This window comes from Talaromyces stipitatus, genomic scaffold (genome assembly GCF_000003125.1).
Source record: "Talaromyces stipitatus ATCC 10500 scf_1105507295555 genomic scaffold, whole genome shotgun sequence".
In the NCBI taxonomy this organism is placed as follows: Eukaryota; Fungi; Ascomycota; class Eurotiomycetes; order Eurotiales; family Trichocomaceae; genus Talaromyces; species Talaromyces stipitatus.
In genome coordinates this window covers 87481-103156 of record NW_002990116.1, presented here as the reverse complement: position 1 = coordinate 103156, position 15676 = coordinate 87481, and the positions used below count along the sequence as shown (strand labels likewise).

The 15676-nt window shown below is 46.9% G+C and overlaps 5 protein-coding genes across 5 annotated transcripts, besides 2 other annotated features; 2 read left to right on the top strand and 3 right to left on the bottom strand.

Annotated features, from left to right (window-relative positions):
- Positions 1-255: 255 nt before the first annotated feature.
- On the bottom strand, positions 256-4114 carry TSTA_111500 (uncharacterized protein; the record flags this gene model as incomplete). The annotated part of the gene is made up of 2 exons (XM_002481261.1): positions 1086-4114; positions 256-953 (listed from the first exon to the last, which is right to left on the bottom strand). The coding sequence occupies exons 1-2, from the start codon at positions 4039-4041 to the stop codon at positions 256-258; spliced, it is 3654 nt and encodes a 1217-aa protein (XP_002481306.1). The 5' UTR covers positions 4042-4114.
- Positions 346-3543: a mobile genetic element.
- Positions 2467-3003: a mobile genetic element.
- Positions 4115-4312: 198 nt separating the features above from the next.
- On the bottom strand, positions 4313-5334 carry TSTA_111490 (uncharacterized protein; the record flags this gene model as incomplete). Its single annotated transcript, XM_002481260.1, has 2 exons — positions 4313-5054; positions 5118-5334. 2 exons carry the CDS (start codon positions 5332-5334, stop codon positions 4459-4461), a joined length of 813 nt encoding a protein of 270 aa, XP_002481305.1. The 3' UTR covers positions 4313-4458.
- Positions 5335-6915: 1581 nt separating this feature from the next.
- Positions 6916-8666, top strand: TSTA_111480 (monocarboxylate transporter, putative; the record flags this gene model as incomplete). The annotated part of the gene is made up of 2 exons (XM_002481259.1): positions 6916-8285; positions 8391-8666. The coding sequence occupies 2 exons, from the start codon at positions 6916-6918 to the stop codon at positions 8554-8556; spliced, it is 1536 nt and encodes a 511-aa protein (XP_002481304.1). The 3' UTR covers positions 8557-8666.
- Positions 8667-10768: 2102 nt separating this feature from the next.
- On the bottom strand, positions 10769-12192 carry TSTA_111470 (monooxygenase, putative; the record flags this gene model as incomplete). The annotated part of the gene is made up of 2 exons (XM_002481258.1): positions 10839-12192; positions 10769-10805 (listed from the first exon to the last, which is right to left on the bottom strand). The coding sequence occupies exons 1-2, from the start codon at positions 12146-12148 to the stop codon at positions 10769-10771; spliced, it is 1347 nt and encodes a 448-aa protein (XP_002481303.1). The 5' UTR covers positions 12149-12192.
- Positions 12193-13426: 1234 nt separating this feature from the next.
- TSTA_111460 (O-methyltransferase, putative) lies at positions 13427-15374 on the top strand. The gene is made up of 5 exons (XM_002481257.1): positions 13427-13762; positions 13822-13948; positions 14005-14128; positions 14199-14644; positions 14694-15374. Exons 1-5 carry the CDS (start codon positions 13586-13588, stop codon positions 15005-15007), a joined length of 1188 nt encoding a protein of 395 aa, XP_002481302.1. The 5' UTR covers positions 13427-13585; the 3' UTR covers positions 15008-15374.
- The last annotated feature ends 302 nt before the right edge of the window (positions 15375-15676 follow it).

The window sequence follows — 15676 nt, the reverse complement described above, 5'->3', positions numbered from 1 at the left end:
TAAGGGGACCGGGGATAACTAGCTAGATATATATACGCGGTACGCACGTGCCACGTTGGACTAACTATATCCGGTGCCGAAACGTGTAGGGTTTGATATTCACGTTCCGACACTGGCAACTCTCTAAGAAATAGGAAAGACATAACGAGCGGCACCGGATTGGCAAGACAAGGGATTGGTGTAGGGAGTGGTGTAGTAAACAATACATAAAGGCCTTCTATACATACAGGAAGAATGAATCAAAAGGAAATGTGGTTAGACAGTGGTGGATCTCTCTACCCAGCCGTCGACAGTGATATGCAGTTTATTTGTATCAACAAGAGCCTGTAAAGCGCTACACGCTTTGCTCTTTGTCATGGCGTCTGCAGGATTGCTGTTGCCATCTATCCATTTGACTTCCGTAATCTCTTGACGTTCGTATGACTGGCGGAGACACATGAGATCGATCATGAGTCGTTTTTCTTGTGTCGTACCAAGTTTCACAAGGCAGTCATATAAGCTCTTTGAATCGGTGCAGATCACTAGCGGGAGCGGATTCTCGAGGTGTAGAATCTGCGTAACTGTTGCTTTGATAGAGGCAGCGAAATCAAAGCCGTTGACCATGGCGTATAGCTCCGAGGCTAGTACGCTACGTGTTATCCGCTTGCACTTGACCGAGGACCAGTATACAATATTCGCGTTGTTCGAGGCGTCGGCAAGTACAATAACGAATCCGATTTGTGACGAGAGGTCTTTATTATTAGCGAATGCCGCGTCAACAAAGGCGTATAGTTTGATGGTGTTGATGTTAAGTTTGACAAACTTCAAGCCGCGGTATGGGTTGTCAATTTGCCATTGCAGGCGCTTGTTGAGGTATTTGATATCCTCTTTCTGTGGATTAGTGCTCTGTGCTGCGAAGGCATAATCAAATGCGGCTTCCGGTTGCGTTAAGGAAGCAATATAGGCACCAAGCGCTCGTTGAGATATGTATTATTCTTTTGGTGATGCGTTCTTGCGGATCTTTCCCCGGGAGCTTGTCATATCGGCGTGTTGCTCTTGCACGATTTGTATAAGCTTGCAGGTTCGTTCTTGGCTAAGCATAATACCCTGGGCCGTCTCCGAGATGAGGCCACCGTTGAATTTCAGCGGGTTTGTAGGCGAGAGTCGTTCGCGAGGTTTGCACTGTATCTTGGCAGCCTTAATTTCCTTCTCTTCGCGGTTAGCGAAGGCGTTGTCGGCGAGGATAAGAGTATCATCAGTCTGCATGCCAACGATGCCAAAGCCATTGCTAGGGTCAATACAATGTAGGAGACACGGGTCGTAGGTTGACGTCTCCATTTGTAGTTTCTCTGTATGATGGCTATGGTAGGTGTTGAACCAATGATTGCCTAATTCAGGGATCCTATATAGAGGCTTGACGACTTTTAACAGTGTGCCTGGTGAAAGGAGGATGGCGAGTTCTAGTGGCGGTCGTACGAAGATATCACGGTTAAGATATGTTTGCGATTGAATATACGCTTGAACAACGTCTCGTAGCCATAGGGAGTGAGTAACCATACAGGCAGTCAGGCATAGAATCAGATGCTGACTGCAGCATTGTATAGTTGGTGATTCAGTCAATATGAAGTCCTTCCCTTCGTCATTGTAAGCCTGCACAATAAGTTGCGATTTTTCAAAGGCCTTGTTGGTGCCAGAATTCTTCATCTTATCCACAAATCGTGAGTTAAAAATACGTTCACCTTTGGGAACTTCATTCTCATGCACGAAGTGGAAGACATCTCTCTCCAATAGGCCATCCACCTCTTGCTTGCGTGAGTCAGTAAATCTTGTTTGTTCCAATACCTCGTCAAAGTTAGCTCGAGGTTGAGTAATCTCCTTATTGTTGATATATGCTTCGAAATCGTCATCTCGGTATTGAGCGGATGGTTGACGGTTGCGCTGCGGTTGTTGAGAGGGGATTTTGACAGTCGATGGCGGTAGGAGTGCATTTCCTTGTGTTGGGGGTTCAGGTGCGTTATCATGGTCTAGAGTAGTGGCAATATCCTCAGGTGGCATGTCCTCGGCATAGTATGGCTTTACAACGGTTGAGCGGAATTGAGTTGGGCCACTTGGAAGTGCGACTGTGCAGGTCTCGTTATTGACTTCTAATAGTTTGTATGGGCCTTCCCATTTTCCAGCATAGCCAGTATTTCCTTCTCTGAATACAAGGATGTTCGAGTTGAGTGGTAGCGAATGGATCACCGTAGTTGACGGGCCGTTACGGGTATTGAGTGCATCTCTTACTTGTCGTTGTGCGTACAATTTTCGTACCTCAGCAGTTGCTTTCTTGAGTGCAGTAGCACGTTGTTCAACTGATATTGCTGGTGCGTCGTTTTGCGTAAGTCGTGGGTAGGCACCAAATACAAGAAGCGTGGGTACGAGGCCGTTGGGGCCGGCAGTATCGTTGACAGATTTTATGGCCATTTGTAGTGCCATATCGGGGTGTAGATCTGGCAATTCGTCGGAGATGATGGTATAGGCGCGACGTAGTACGGCGTGGTAGCGTTCAACCATGCCAATTGACCAATGAGCTTCAATAGGAACGCTCTTGACAGTGGTGCCAATAGATGTCGCGAGCTGTGAGAATTCCTTACTCACAAAGTTCTTTCCAGCGTCAGTTGCAATGAGATCTGGTGGTCCTAGGTACGTATCAATCCAGGCAACACGTAGGGCATCCCATGTTGCACTTGAAGATATATTAGGGAGCCAACGTGCGGCGTTAAAACGTGTTGCTTCGTCGATAATATGAAGTACAGGTTTACCATCAATATACATAATATCAACAATAATTGAATGGTTGAAATGTATATTGTCTTGCAATGTAAAGCGGAAATGGCCAGGAGATTTACCATGGATTTGGCAGTGATGACAGAATTTGCGAATATGCTTGATTGCTTCACGGTCAGCGTCGTGGCCTGCGCGCTCGATAACGCGGTAGAATCTGTCAGTTGAGGGATGACCGAATCGACGGTGTAGGCGCCGTAATTCTGTTTCTGTGAGGAAGCAGGGATTCTCATCAAGTGATTCCAGGAGACATGATTCGTAGGTCTCCTGCCATATAAGGAATGGATGGCTAAATCTTCGTATAACCTGGGTAGTCATATTCTCTTTTGAGCCAATGAGAAGATCTTTGGTGTTGTCGTAATACACGTTCAGTCTGTCCAGGTCTTTGATAGAGAGCAGGAACGGTGTCATTGTTTCGAGGATATGGAATTGGACTCGGCCAATTGGTGTGTCAACATCGACTGAGCCTTTTGAGCGTACAGGATCGCCTGAGCCAAATTTAATCCCTACTGAATTTGCGGTTGACGTGTCTATTACAGCTCCCTTGACAGCTTTCTGATATGCGAGGAATTGACTGTATCCGGCTGTAGAGAAGTCTGCAGCGCCGGTGTCAATGAGAATACCTTGCCATGTTTCTTCAGAGTATCGGCTTGCCGAAACGTAGGTGCTTATATTAATCATTTCTTCAACGTCATTCTCTATATTGTCGCCATCTTGTGCTTCCTTTATTGCCAGGGCTTTGACACAGTGCATAGTCGCTCGATTTGCTAACTCTATAGTAATTAACTTTTCTAATTCTCCCTTTGGCTTCTCATCAGTAGTGAAGAAAGCGCTGGCAAAATGGGTTGAGGTAGTCTGGAGTGGTGCATTCTTATTGGCTGAATCTTTGGAAGTAATTGAATCCTTGGTCCTTGGAGGTTCGTCATCACTGCTGTCATCCTCAAAATAAGTGCCACTTGATGCTAGTTCTTCAATTGATTCAGGGTCATATTCCCAGCCCTCAATTTCAGCCATAAATTGTTGATAACTCCTAGATCTGTTTTTATTCCATTCACGCTTGTGTGCCTCGCGCTCCTCGTCCGAGTGGTTATATGATAAGTGTCCTGGTTTCTTGCAGATATAACATGTCTTTTTGTTGTTTCTAGGACCTCTGAAGTGATGAGATGGTTTCTGAGTAAAGCGGCTGTGGTTTTGAGGCTGGTATCGTAGATTATTGTTGAAGAAGCGATGTTCTGTCATGTTCGTTCGTGGAACGTTATACGGATCAGTATTGTATATGCCTGCAAAGTGCTGTTGCGCTGCTCACTTAGTGTCTTCAAATTGGCTGACACTTCCTCGAAGGCTCTGCATGAGACCAGGGATCGTAGATGCGGAATTTCCAGTTGCTGCATGACATGCTGGGTGTGTTTGAGTAGCAGAAATGAGCTTTGCGTGCCAAATAACCTCGTTTTGTAGTTCTGGTCGCAATTTGTGGTAGAGCTTTTAGATATCTCGAAACATCATCTCTAAGCATTCGGTAGTTGATTTTTCAGGGTACTTCACAATTACCGTATAAAGATTTATCGCATCCCAGTCAGTCTGCACTTTTCGTAGGTGCTCATCGTTTTCGAAGTGGTTTTTGACTGCCACGGCGGGGTCGATTCCTATGCGCTCCCATTAATCTTTCCACGTGTAGTAATAGTCGAGTGCGAGTCCTTTGAGCATAACTGAAAATGCCTGGTTCCGTGCTTCTGCGGTATATAGACCCATCTGGCGACAGAGATCTAAGAAGATATTGTGAGCCAGGTCGAATGAGTCTTCATTATCGCCGTACTTGGTGCTATCTGTAGTGTACACCTTCTGAAGTTGTGCAATACTGTTAACATACAACAGTGCAGATTGTCCCACCTGCGAATACGTTCTTTCTTGGTCACGGATTGCTGGAACATATCCTGTTCCTTGCCATGTTGCCGTTTGGGTAGGTGTCGCTACTTGTACTAGTGGTGCCTGCGGCGCCGTCTCAGTGGGTGGTGTTATATCTTGTGGGCCACCTGTAGATGCTTTCGCTCTTGTTACCATGCCGTGTAGGTTCGTTGACGGTGGAGGGGGGGTATCTTCTTGCACGAATTGAGCATTATTTTGTGTTATCACATTTGTGGCGTCGTTGATTCCTTTGATTGTGGCAGTGAACTTCAACTGGATAAATGGGGAATTGAAGGTCCCTTTAAGCTGTATATACTCAATAACTTCACTTTCAGTCCATTCATGTGGTTCTGGAAGAGTCAGTGTGTTCGCTAATACTCTTCCTGCGTGTCCACCCTTTGGTACATATATACCATTGGTTCGCAGTACGTCACGTAGTTTTCCAAGGACTGGTACGGTTGCTTTGCAAAGGTTATCTGTAGTCCAGTCTCCAAAATCATCTTTGAAGGTAAACCATAGGTCGTCGTCGTACAGATCGGTGTAGATCTTTGTTCGTGTTATTACGCATGGTTCGATTGTCTTGCGGTCCTTGCCATTCGGATCAAAATCTGTATAATCCGTGGGTGCCATATTGTCGGTTATTCGGTGCGTATATCGGCGCACTGAGAGGGGTATTCGACTCGGGGTCGAAGGTGGTTTCGTACGTAGGTTCGTACGGGTGGATTCGTAAGGTTTATGAGACTCAGCTAAGAGCTCACGAGCAAGAGATTTGGTGCGTATATCGGCGCAGCAGGGTGGTAATCGACGCGAGGTCGACGGGGAATTCGAATAAGTGAGAATAGGGGTAAGGTCTGATCTGTGGGCCTCACTGATCAGTGTTGGTTTAACTACGGTCCGTATCACGAAGCATAGACGGTAGTAAGGCGCGAACACGAAGCGGCCTAATGAGCCTGACAATATGAAGATATCTTGATTCCTAATATTGTGACTGATCCCCAAGAGTAAGGGGACCGGGGATAACTAGCTAGATATATATACGCGGTACGCACGTGCCACGTTGGACTAACTATATCCGGTGCCGAAACGTGTAGGGTTTGATATTCACGTTCCGACAATAAGTCTATTTAGAGGATCTTGCATTGTTACGGAGAGATTATCTCATCACATCACATATTTTTAAAAGACCTTTCTCATCGTAAGGTTATGGTGAGCTGCTTAAGACGATTTAGTCGACCTCGCTGCCCTGCATAAGCGCATTATGTAGTCTGCTATAAAGCAAATCTACGATCCAACAAGATATGGGAGCGGTCGCTACCAAATGCAAGTGTCCGAGATAGAAATCCAATCATATTCAGGGACGGTGGGAGAAGGCAGAGAGAGTGGGTATTGGCAACTCTGGCTCTTTTTCTTTCGACACTATCTCTAGATGCCAAAAGCTCGTCAAAAAAGAAGCGACATGCAAAAACAAAGTTCTGTGAAGCCAACGATGGAGTCGTGCACCAAATGGCATCCCTGGCTCTCCAATTAGGCTGCGGCTGTAAGCTATAGAATGACCAGCCCGTCAATTTTTGGGCGCTTGCGATGCTAGCCAATCAAGCTGCCTAGTACGGAGGCGACCCCGCCGACTAATAGTGAAAACCCCTCAGACACATATTGCTCTTTTTGTTTCTTGGATGTAAATAACATTTCGCCCCATAAGAATTTATGTACGGACTCTACGGACTCTATGGAGGACTCTGTACTGTAATTAACATACTCCATACAACGTAGTACTCTCTAGCGTGCATCTAGCGTATCAGATAGTCCCACATTGGTATAGGTGAAGGGTGCGCGGGAGGCAAGGTTAGTGGGGATGTCCTCTGTTAAACAAAGCATATTTGCGAGAACTGACTTCCTTTCCAGGCCTAGAGTATAAGTTTTGAATGCTCGACTCTCGTACCCATTGGCGCTATAATATGCAAGCGACTGTTGGGGAAAGGCAATCGACAATCATATTTTACTCGTGGAGAGGCGACAGTCTGACAAATCAATTCACCCTGCCAAGCTGCTAGATCTGCCGCGAACTCCAATAACAAGGACTCTTCCGTTCAGGGGTCAACAAGCCCGACTCGGCGACTTACGCTCCAGAGCTTTTTCAAAGAATTTTTCTTCCCAACTCTTTTCCTCTCATCCAACTGTGTGGCGCAGCCTCGTGTTTGCCTAGTACCCAAAATGCTCTGTGGATTTGCTTCAACTCCTCAGCAAGACAGACAGTTGCACGATACACACGACCGGTCAATGACGCCGGACCATGACCAACCAGCATCATCCGGAAGCCGCGATCATGAGGCGGACGGGTGTCAGGATGTAAACGCCGTACCCGACGACCAGACAGCTCGGGCACAAGCAAAAGCGACTGAAGAGCCAGCCTCCGACAATGCAGGCCATAGACTGATAGAATCTCATACATCACATCCAATTGTATCCCAACGAGACGACGGCGCGTCGCTGTCAGGTGCCGTGTTGCGGGTGTCAACCGACCCTGACGGGAACACTTACCCCGAAGGCGGCCTGCAGGCATGGCTGGTTGTTGTAGGAAGCTGGATGGCTTTATTCGGGTCTCTGGGGCTGCTGAACACCATTGGCACATTCCAGACATACGTGTCGAAGCACCAGTTGGCTGATTACAGTGACGGCACTGTTGGCTGGATCTTTGGCGTGTATGCCTGTCTTACCTTCCTTTGCGGCGCGCAGATTGGACCCATATTTGATGCAAAGGGCCCCCGATTTCTGGTTCTGGGCGGCTCGATTCTCACTATTGCGTCTATGGTCTCCTTACCTTTCTGCACGCAATACTGGCATTTCATGGTGACAATTGGAATCTTTATCGGTATAGGAACGTCTATGATCTTTAACCCGGCGATTGCGGCTATTGGTCACTATTTTTACCGGCGACGAGGCGAGGCGACGGGTATTGCAACGACTGGTGGCTCGTTTGGAGGCATTGCTTTCCCTCTAATTCTCGAGGCTCTATTTCCTAGGATTGGCTTTGCATGGGCAACTCGGGTCGTGGTGCTGCTGTGTCTGTTGACCCTGGGCGCCGGTTGCATCCTCATCCGCTCTCGGCTTCCATCTAAGCCGGCATCAAAGGAGAACATCCTGCCGGATGTCCGGATCTTTAGAGATCCGATTTTTGCGCTGACCACTGCTGGTGTCTTTCTCATCGAATGGGGGCTCTTTGTGCCGATTACGTATATCTCCTCCTATTCACTAGCTCAGGGCTACTCAACATCATTTTCCTACCAAATCCTTGCCATTCTCAACGCTGGCTCCGTCTTGGGCCGATGGCTGCCCGGCTATATTGCCGACTCCGTCGGTCGGTTCAACACCATGATATTAGCCATTCTGGGCTGCCTTGTGAGCTGTGCTTGCTTCTGGCTGCCTGCTGGAGACCGCAAGGCCATGCTGATAGTCTATGCTCTGGCTTTTGGCTTCTTCAGCGGCAGCAATATCAGTCTAACTCCAGTGTGCGTGGGTCAACTCTGTAAGACGGAGAACTACGGCCGATACTACGCCACGATGTACACAATTGTTAGTTTTGGGTAGGTTGTCCTAGTCTCTTGTCCGTTGTACTTCCGTCACATCTTATTTTTTTTCCTTCTTCTAAACCTTCATTTTGAGAAAGTCTTGACTGACGACTTCCGTAGAACTCTAACTGGGATCCCGATTGCCGGGGAAATCTTATCGAGATGTGATGGCGAGTATTGGGCGTTGATTACTTGGGTGGTGGCCTGTTACTTTAGCGGTCTCGTGGCGTTTATTGCCGCCAAACTCGCCAAAGTTGGCTGGAAGAGTTTGTGGGTTGTTTTCTGAAATTTCTGTCCATCTTTTTAAACTAGATGAATAGTTCTCTGTGAAAAGTTGCGTCTAAGTGTGCTACAAGCTAGGTGGCGTGAAGGACTTTTGTTTTATGAAGTCATGGACTCTTACTCGGTGAGTGTGGGTGCACTAAGGTGCATATACGTACGTACGAAGCACTTGAGTCAATCTCAATAGGTGATTCTTCGGTTCTGTGTTCTGTTGTGTCTATCTGTCTTAGTGAGGCCCCGACGCGGTCTATATAGTCCTTGCTTGACGAGGTCACGTGTAAGCCATATGTGACCTCTCCTTGCTGTATACCAGTGCCAGGCATCTCGATTGCACGAAGCAACCAACAGTGAGGCAAGTATTGTTTACAGTCTTTCTCAACCACCGGGAACGCACGCCACGAGTAAAATCGCTTTCAAAATTTCGGTCTATACAGAGGGCGTCTTACATGGATGTCTCTCGTGTTTGTATATTGTGGAAGGGAAAATATTTAAGAAAGCAAATAATACAACGGATTTTTTTATTATTCCGACCATGATCCAGTATTCCAGCTGGAGGGAAGTTTTCAAGGCGAGCTTTAATCTGCGTCACGGTGATCTATTCTGCGCGACCGGTGGAATGCATATCCGCAAGGTTTCCCAGTAAGAGAAGGGACAGCTCAGTGCCCGGTAATCCCGACTGAAATATTTCGGTGGGAGGCAAGATTCGATGTCTCTCTGATAAACAGGAGGCGTCTGCTTGTTCTCTTCTTTCTCTTTCATCAACTTCTCAGGCCGATCGAGTTTGGGGGAATGGCTCATCTAATAACATAATAGGTGCAATAGGCTGGCGGGGAATGGTGATGCGCGTGGACTGCTGAATGCGTTGGGGGAACTGTTGATAATATGTTCGGGACGATGGTGAATATCGGTCTTGTTGCTTGACCTGATGCGTAGGTCGACGTAAATGCTCGTCCAAGTGACCATCTAATACTACTTAATGGCATAAATAACAGACAATCACCCGCTGCTCGGGCTCGAACTGCAATATCTGCACAATATTCGGCATCGCCATGTGTCGGAAACTTCGGTTTCTAAACTACCGTCGAGTATATCTCGGATAGCTTATAACACAAGAAAATATAAGGCTTCTAAGTACGAAAGCCTTCTTGAAAGCAAAGTCTTCAAAAAGAGTTCGGAATATCCGATTCAATGGAAGAACGTATACTCAAGTTATCACAGTTAATTCAAAACGATAGCATAAACCTAGGTACATATTAAATGAACGTTCTTATATATGCCATCATCAACATAGCCATCATATCCATCTCTTGGCAGCTGGCTCTGTTTGGCTCTGTCCTATCTCATCATATCCGACATATCCATCTTCTAAGATTCGGCTCTTTTGGCTGTGATACCCTAAGGCTAAGGCTGTTGCGGATAATCCTTTGTTCTATCGCGCAGTAGTGCAACGCTATCTTGGTTATGGTTCTTGCTTCTTCTGACACCATGTTTCTACGAATGCATTAAATGATGGGCATGAAACAGCTCTAGAGTCACGCTAGAATAACCTTAAACTTCTATCGCCTTTCTACTTTGGGTAATGGCTGCGGGCCTGATCGGGTATAAGGCTTCCGTATTCTAACTACCTCATAATATAACCCTATCAATTTTAGATAACTTGCAACAACATAAATAATAGGTTAAATGTGCTCACACCGATCCTGTGTACCGATAGCTCCGTCACATATTGCTGGACCGAATTTGAAAATCTACCCTAACATAGATGCAGGCGTGTGAAGTCGGTTGAATTTAAAAAGTCCTACCGACTCCCTTTTACTTAGCACGACGCCAACGTTTGATGGGCAAATCGTCTCGACCAATTTTAACAAGGTGAGACCGTGATTGGTGCACAAACTGGGAAGAAACGAGAAAGGCTCAAGGGGAAAAAGGATCGTAAAGCCCAAACATAACTTTTCCCCTGCTCCTCCTGCATGAGGCAAAAGTCAATGCTGAAAGTCGAATTCAATGAAGAAACGCCAACGATTTCACATGTGTATGATACTCTAGTGACTGTTCACATATAATTTTGCTGAGGGTTTGGGTTGGGGCTGTTGAAACTGAAAGATTTTCTGAAAATCCGGAGGCGTACTCAGCAGATGAATCCGTATATCATGCTTACTCTATACGACGAGGCGTTTACGACCCAAATGCGGCTAGCCCTAATACGCAGCAAGCCTTCACTGCCATCCCAGATGTTCACGACAGAATTCCCTACTGTTCTCATATATATCATATCCATAGACCCACATTCTACCACCAGGCTCAAACGTGCTCTTGCAATCTGGATCAGGCGTAGGTTTTTCCCGGATCATCTTCTCTCTAATCTTCTCAAGTCCAAGCTCAGCCCACTGTGCCCGCTGTTTATCGCGAATAGTGCTCCATTTCATATCCCGCGCAATCTGAAGCTCTCCATCAGGAAGTGTCATGTCACTTGCATTGCCACGGCTGATATTGCGTAAATGATCCACACGAGCCTGTCTAAAGTGGCTCCAAGCATCCATCACCTTCGGTAGATCCTCTTTTGACCTCAGATGTCTCACGAACTCCGACAAACCAGCCGCATCCTCGAACGCCATTCCGGCCCCCTGCGCAGCATGAGGAAGGAGAGAATGCGCCGCGTCTCCAACCAGCGCTACCCTTCCAGATGTACTAACAAAGCTGGGAATAGGGGGCACTTCGCCTAGGGTCCAGGAAACACAGTCCTCTTGAACCAGAGAAGCCAGCGCTCGCACTTCCTCACACCACCCAGATACAAGGCCGCGCATTGTCTCAAGGTTGGCAGGGTGATTCCAAGACCCGACAGGTACCCCCTCGCTCGGCCGTGGGACACCAATAACAAGGTTGTACAACTCCTTTGAGGCAACTGTATATCCCAATACAAATACGCCGGGCCCCACCCATAATTTTGCCTCCGGGGAAGCTATAAAAGGTGCAGTAATGGCATTTGAGAGCATCCGGGACCGTGGAATCACGGCACGGTAGTTATGTTCCCGATAGGCCGTTGGGGACACATCCTTTGATGCCGGCAAGCATCGCCTGGCCCGAGACCAGATCCCATCCGCTGCGACCGTAAGATCCGCCTCAAAAACCTCCCCGTCAACCGTATAGACGGTACCAGTCATAGCGTCTACGGATTTGACGGACTTGGCAAATAAAACAGATACGTTTGGAAACTCTTTCGCGCGTTCGAAGAGCGCTTTCTGCAAGTCTGGTCTGTAGATCTGCCATTGGGGCCAACCATAGAGCCATGTACTGTAAGGGTTGTTCATGTTGAAGGTTAATTCTGCATCATCCTCCCAGCGGCGAATAGACACGTGAGAGGACTGGAAGGCAACTCTTTCCAGGGCGGGAGTTAGGCCCCATTTATGTAGGATACGAGTACTATTTGCGAAGAGCTGCAGTCCGGCGCCGAACTCGCTGAGGGATGCGTTTGACTCTAGAACTGTAATTTGGTGGTTGGGGTTCATGTCTGAGAGTGCTATTGCTGATGCAAGGCCGGCCATCCCACCGCCGATGACTGTGATTTTCAACTGGATACCTGGCCCGTTGGAAGACATTTTGGCATGCGAAATCTTGGAAGATTAATTTCACGTCCCAGGTGCTGCTGTTGATGGGGTCTAGGTGGAGGGATGTAGGAAAGTTTTCATAGCTGAGGGAATGAGAACTTCCCCCTGCGAGCATCGGCCTCCGCCCCTAGGTAAATAGAGCGGGTGCCTTTCAAGCACGCATTTTAGATGGATGCATTGGCGATAGCGTTATTCTCAATAATACACACCGAGAAATGCATGGGACTGCCCTCTGGAAAGATGCCAAGAAATCCTAGAATATATAGGGCTATGTCTAGAATAACTCTAGTCTATAGCGGCGGAGCGGGCCGCCGTTGCATCTATACTACATGTGTGGGACCTGTGTAATATGAGTAGTGGAGCGTAACGATAATGTAATAAGGTATCTTTAATTAGTGTTTACTAATTTAAGTGTTAACGGACTCAACCCATGCGTATAGAGACCAGGAATATGCTCCTTATATGCAGTCATGCCAAACCCCACTTCTAATCAGCCTAGATCTTATTAGTATTTAGTGCCATTTACTAGCTGAAACACAAAAGAAAAAACTGCTTAGATTTTTCAGTGTACTTATTAGAACTTTGTACGCATTAAGATACATTTATTACATTACAGCTCGACCAGGCGGGCCGCGGGTGTATATCCGGAAAGATACCAAGAAATCCTAGAATATAGGGCTATGTCTAGAAAAACTCTAGTCTACTAGTATAGCGGCGGAGCGGGCCGCCGTTGCATCTATACTACATGTGTGGGACCTGTGTAATATGAGTAGTGGAGCGTAACGATAATGTAATAAGGTATCTTTAATTGGTGTTTATTAATTTAAGTGTTAATAGACTACCCGTTCCATGCATATAGAGACCAGGAATATGCTCCTTATATGCAGTCATGCCAAACCCCACTTCTTGCCTTACTAGATCCTGCAGATCAATATACAGAGCCGTATAGGATCTATGACTAATCGCACATAGCATCGCGATCTACACCCATCTAGTTCCCACTCCAAAAATCCCACGAGAATTTTGTCACCTTACAATTGGGCGACTCAGGGCGAGGTGGTGATGATCTCCGCCTCAACTTAGCCAGAGTCTATACGCAATTCAGGTAAAGCTGATCCTCCAGGAAGAAACGTAACGAGTAATACAAGGTGTATCCTCGGGAACTAATTTCCTTTCCAGACCTAGAGCACATGTTCCAAAATGTCGTATCTATTAGCGCTGCAAGAATTGACAATCATATTTGCTTCCTAGAGAGGTAATAGCTGCTGCGCCCTTAATAAGAACGTTCTCTGAAGCGGAAGTACCGGATCTTTTGTATTGAGTCTGACAAATCAATTCATCCTGCCAAACTGCTAGATGTGCCCTCCATCTACCCTCTAAATAATAATTAGAATTGTGCACACTTCGACCACTCTATCTGTATCCAGCATGATGGGGCAGAAATCTCACGATATTGCCAGCCTGACTACAAAGGCTGTGGCATCCATTGATACATACCAAGCGACTCAGACTGAGCAGACCCGGCAAGATGCGCTTGCAAGTGCTATCAGCCTCGTAAGAGCTCTCGAAACCCCTGCGGATGCAATTTATAAACTATTTACTTCTGTATGAACCAACTCTCAGTCATCTATCTGCCTGCTGCTGATAATATTTGGGATCTATAGCCCGCTATTCTTATGGCTGTGAAGACTGCCAGTGATCTGAATATTTTCACTATTTTATCCGACAGGACGTCCCCAGCCTCTTGGAAAGAGCTGGCCGGACCGAAAAACGCAGATATTCAACTTGTTGGTAGGTTGTCACATCAACTTAAACCTTCTTGTTGTACAAATTAACCTTTTTGGTAGAACGTATTATGCGTGTTCTTGTTTGCTATGATTTCGCTAGTGAACTGGGTCCTGGTCAATATATGCCTACCGACCTGTCGAGGAAGATGACGGAGAGGAAAGCGATTGGAACCATGGACTCACTGTGAGTACTTTCCAATGATGTCCGACCTCCACAAACGCCGACCAACTCTGATCTTACATGATTGATCTAGTTTTATCGACTTTTTACCCATTATTCAGAAAACACCAGAATTCTTCCAAAAGTCTAACTACAAGAATCCTGGGGATCCCAATGGAGGGCCACTTCAACATGCCTATAACACCACCGATTCTTGCTGGGACTGGTTAGCCAAGAACGCGGATGCTCTAAGCCGTTTTAATACCTTTATGGAAGGCGGCCGAGATGACACATCTCACTGGGCAGATTGGTTTCCCGTCCAAGAGCGGTTACTGGACAGGTTATCGCCCGATCGTCCGTTGCTCGTTGACGTTGGCGGAGGCCGTGGTCATGACCTCGAGGGGTTCAAGCAACGATTCCCTGTTGAAGCTGGGAAGCTCGTACTTGAAGATTTGCCTTCGGTAATTGATGACATCCAACATCTCGACGGTGGCATTCAGAGGATTAAGCATAGCTTTTTCGAGCCTCAGCCAGTTCAAGGTCTGTGGTGCTCCTGTTCTGTCCGCCAATTATCTAACAGGTATTATAGGTGCTCGCGCTTACTACTTTAAGCACATTATGCATGATTGGTCTGATTACAATTGTCAGGTTATACTAAGGCACATTACAACTGCCATGGAGAGAGGGTTTTCAAAGATCTTGATTGAGGATTATATTATCCCTGACCAAAATGCCAGGCCAAAGGAGACATTGACTGATATGATTGTCATGGTATGGTGCCCAGGAATAGAGCGGACTCGTCAGAGATGGACGGAGCTTTTGGAGTCAGTGGGACTAAGAGTCATAAAGTTCTGGCTGCCTCATGGGTACCATAAAGGCATCATTGAAGCCGAACTGCAGTAGTTAGCTTCTGATATTGTAGATCCCTAAGGCCTCCTGTGCCTGATGACCTGTGGGTACACTCCCGCTTCGCTTCGTGTATATGGTTCAGCAGATAGCCTTCCCAGAACACATTTAGTCTGACCTGCAACTTCTCTTTGCACGCAAGATTGGCTCCAGGCCTGCGGCGTGCGTCCAACAAAAGTCATTCAACCAACCATCCGCAGCTATTTGATGAAGATGGGATCAAATAGTCAACCGACCTTGTGTTTTGGCGCTCTCAAGGTTGTCATTTCGACCCAGCTGCATTTGAGTCATACCCTACCGCTATCAATTACTACAGGATGTGGTCTTATGTGCTTACAAAACAAATCAAAGTGATAATACTAGGTAAACATTGAAGCTACTAATTGAGGGAGGCCCGCCATAGCTACTAGTGACGAAGACTTCGAGTTCGGGACATCAGTACCACACCTCACCCCCGACCCTCGAGTCACCGAAGCGTTGCTTCCACTAAGAGTCAGGATCGGGTCGAGGGTCTGGAATTTGGACTTGGGCGAAGTTCACGGCGAGGTCTGACAGTTGCTACTAAGCCTTCAGCGGTGGCAGTGGGATAGATGAGTGTGACGGTCGTACGCATTATGTTGCTTGTTGCTCGGCCTGATATGGTGCCGCTCCGGATCTTACGTCGTT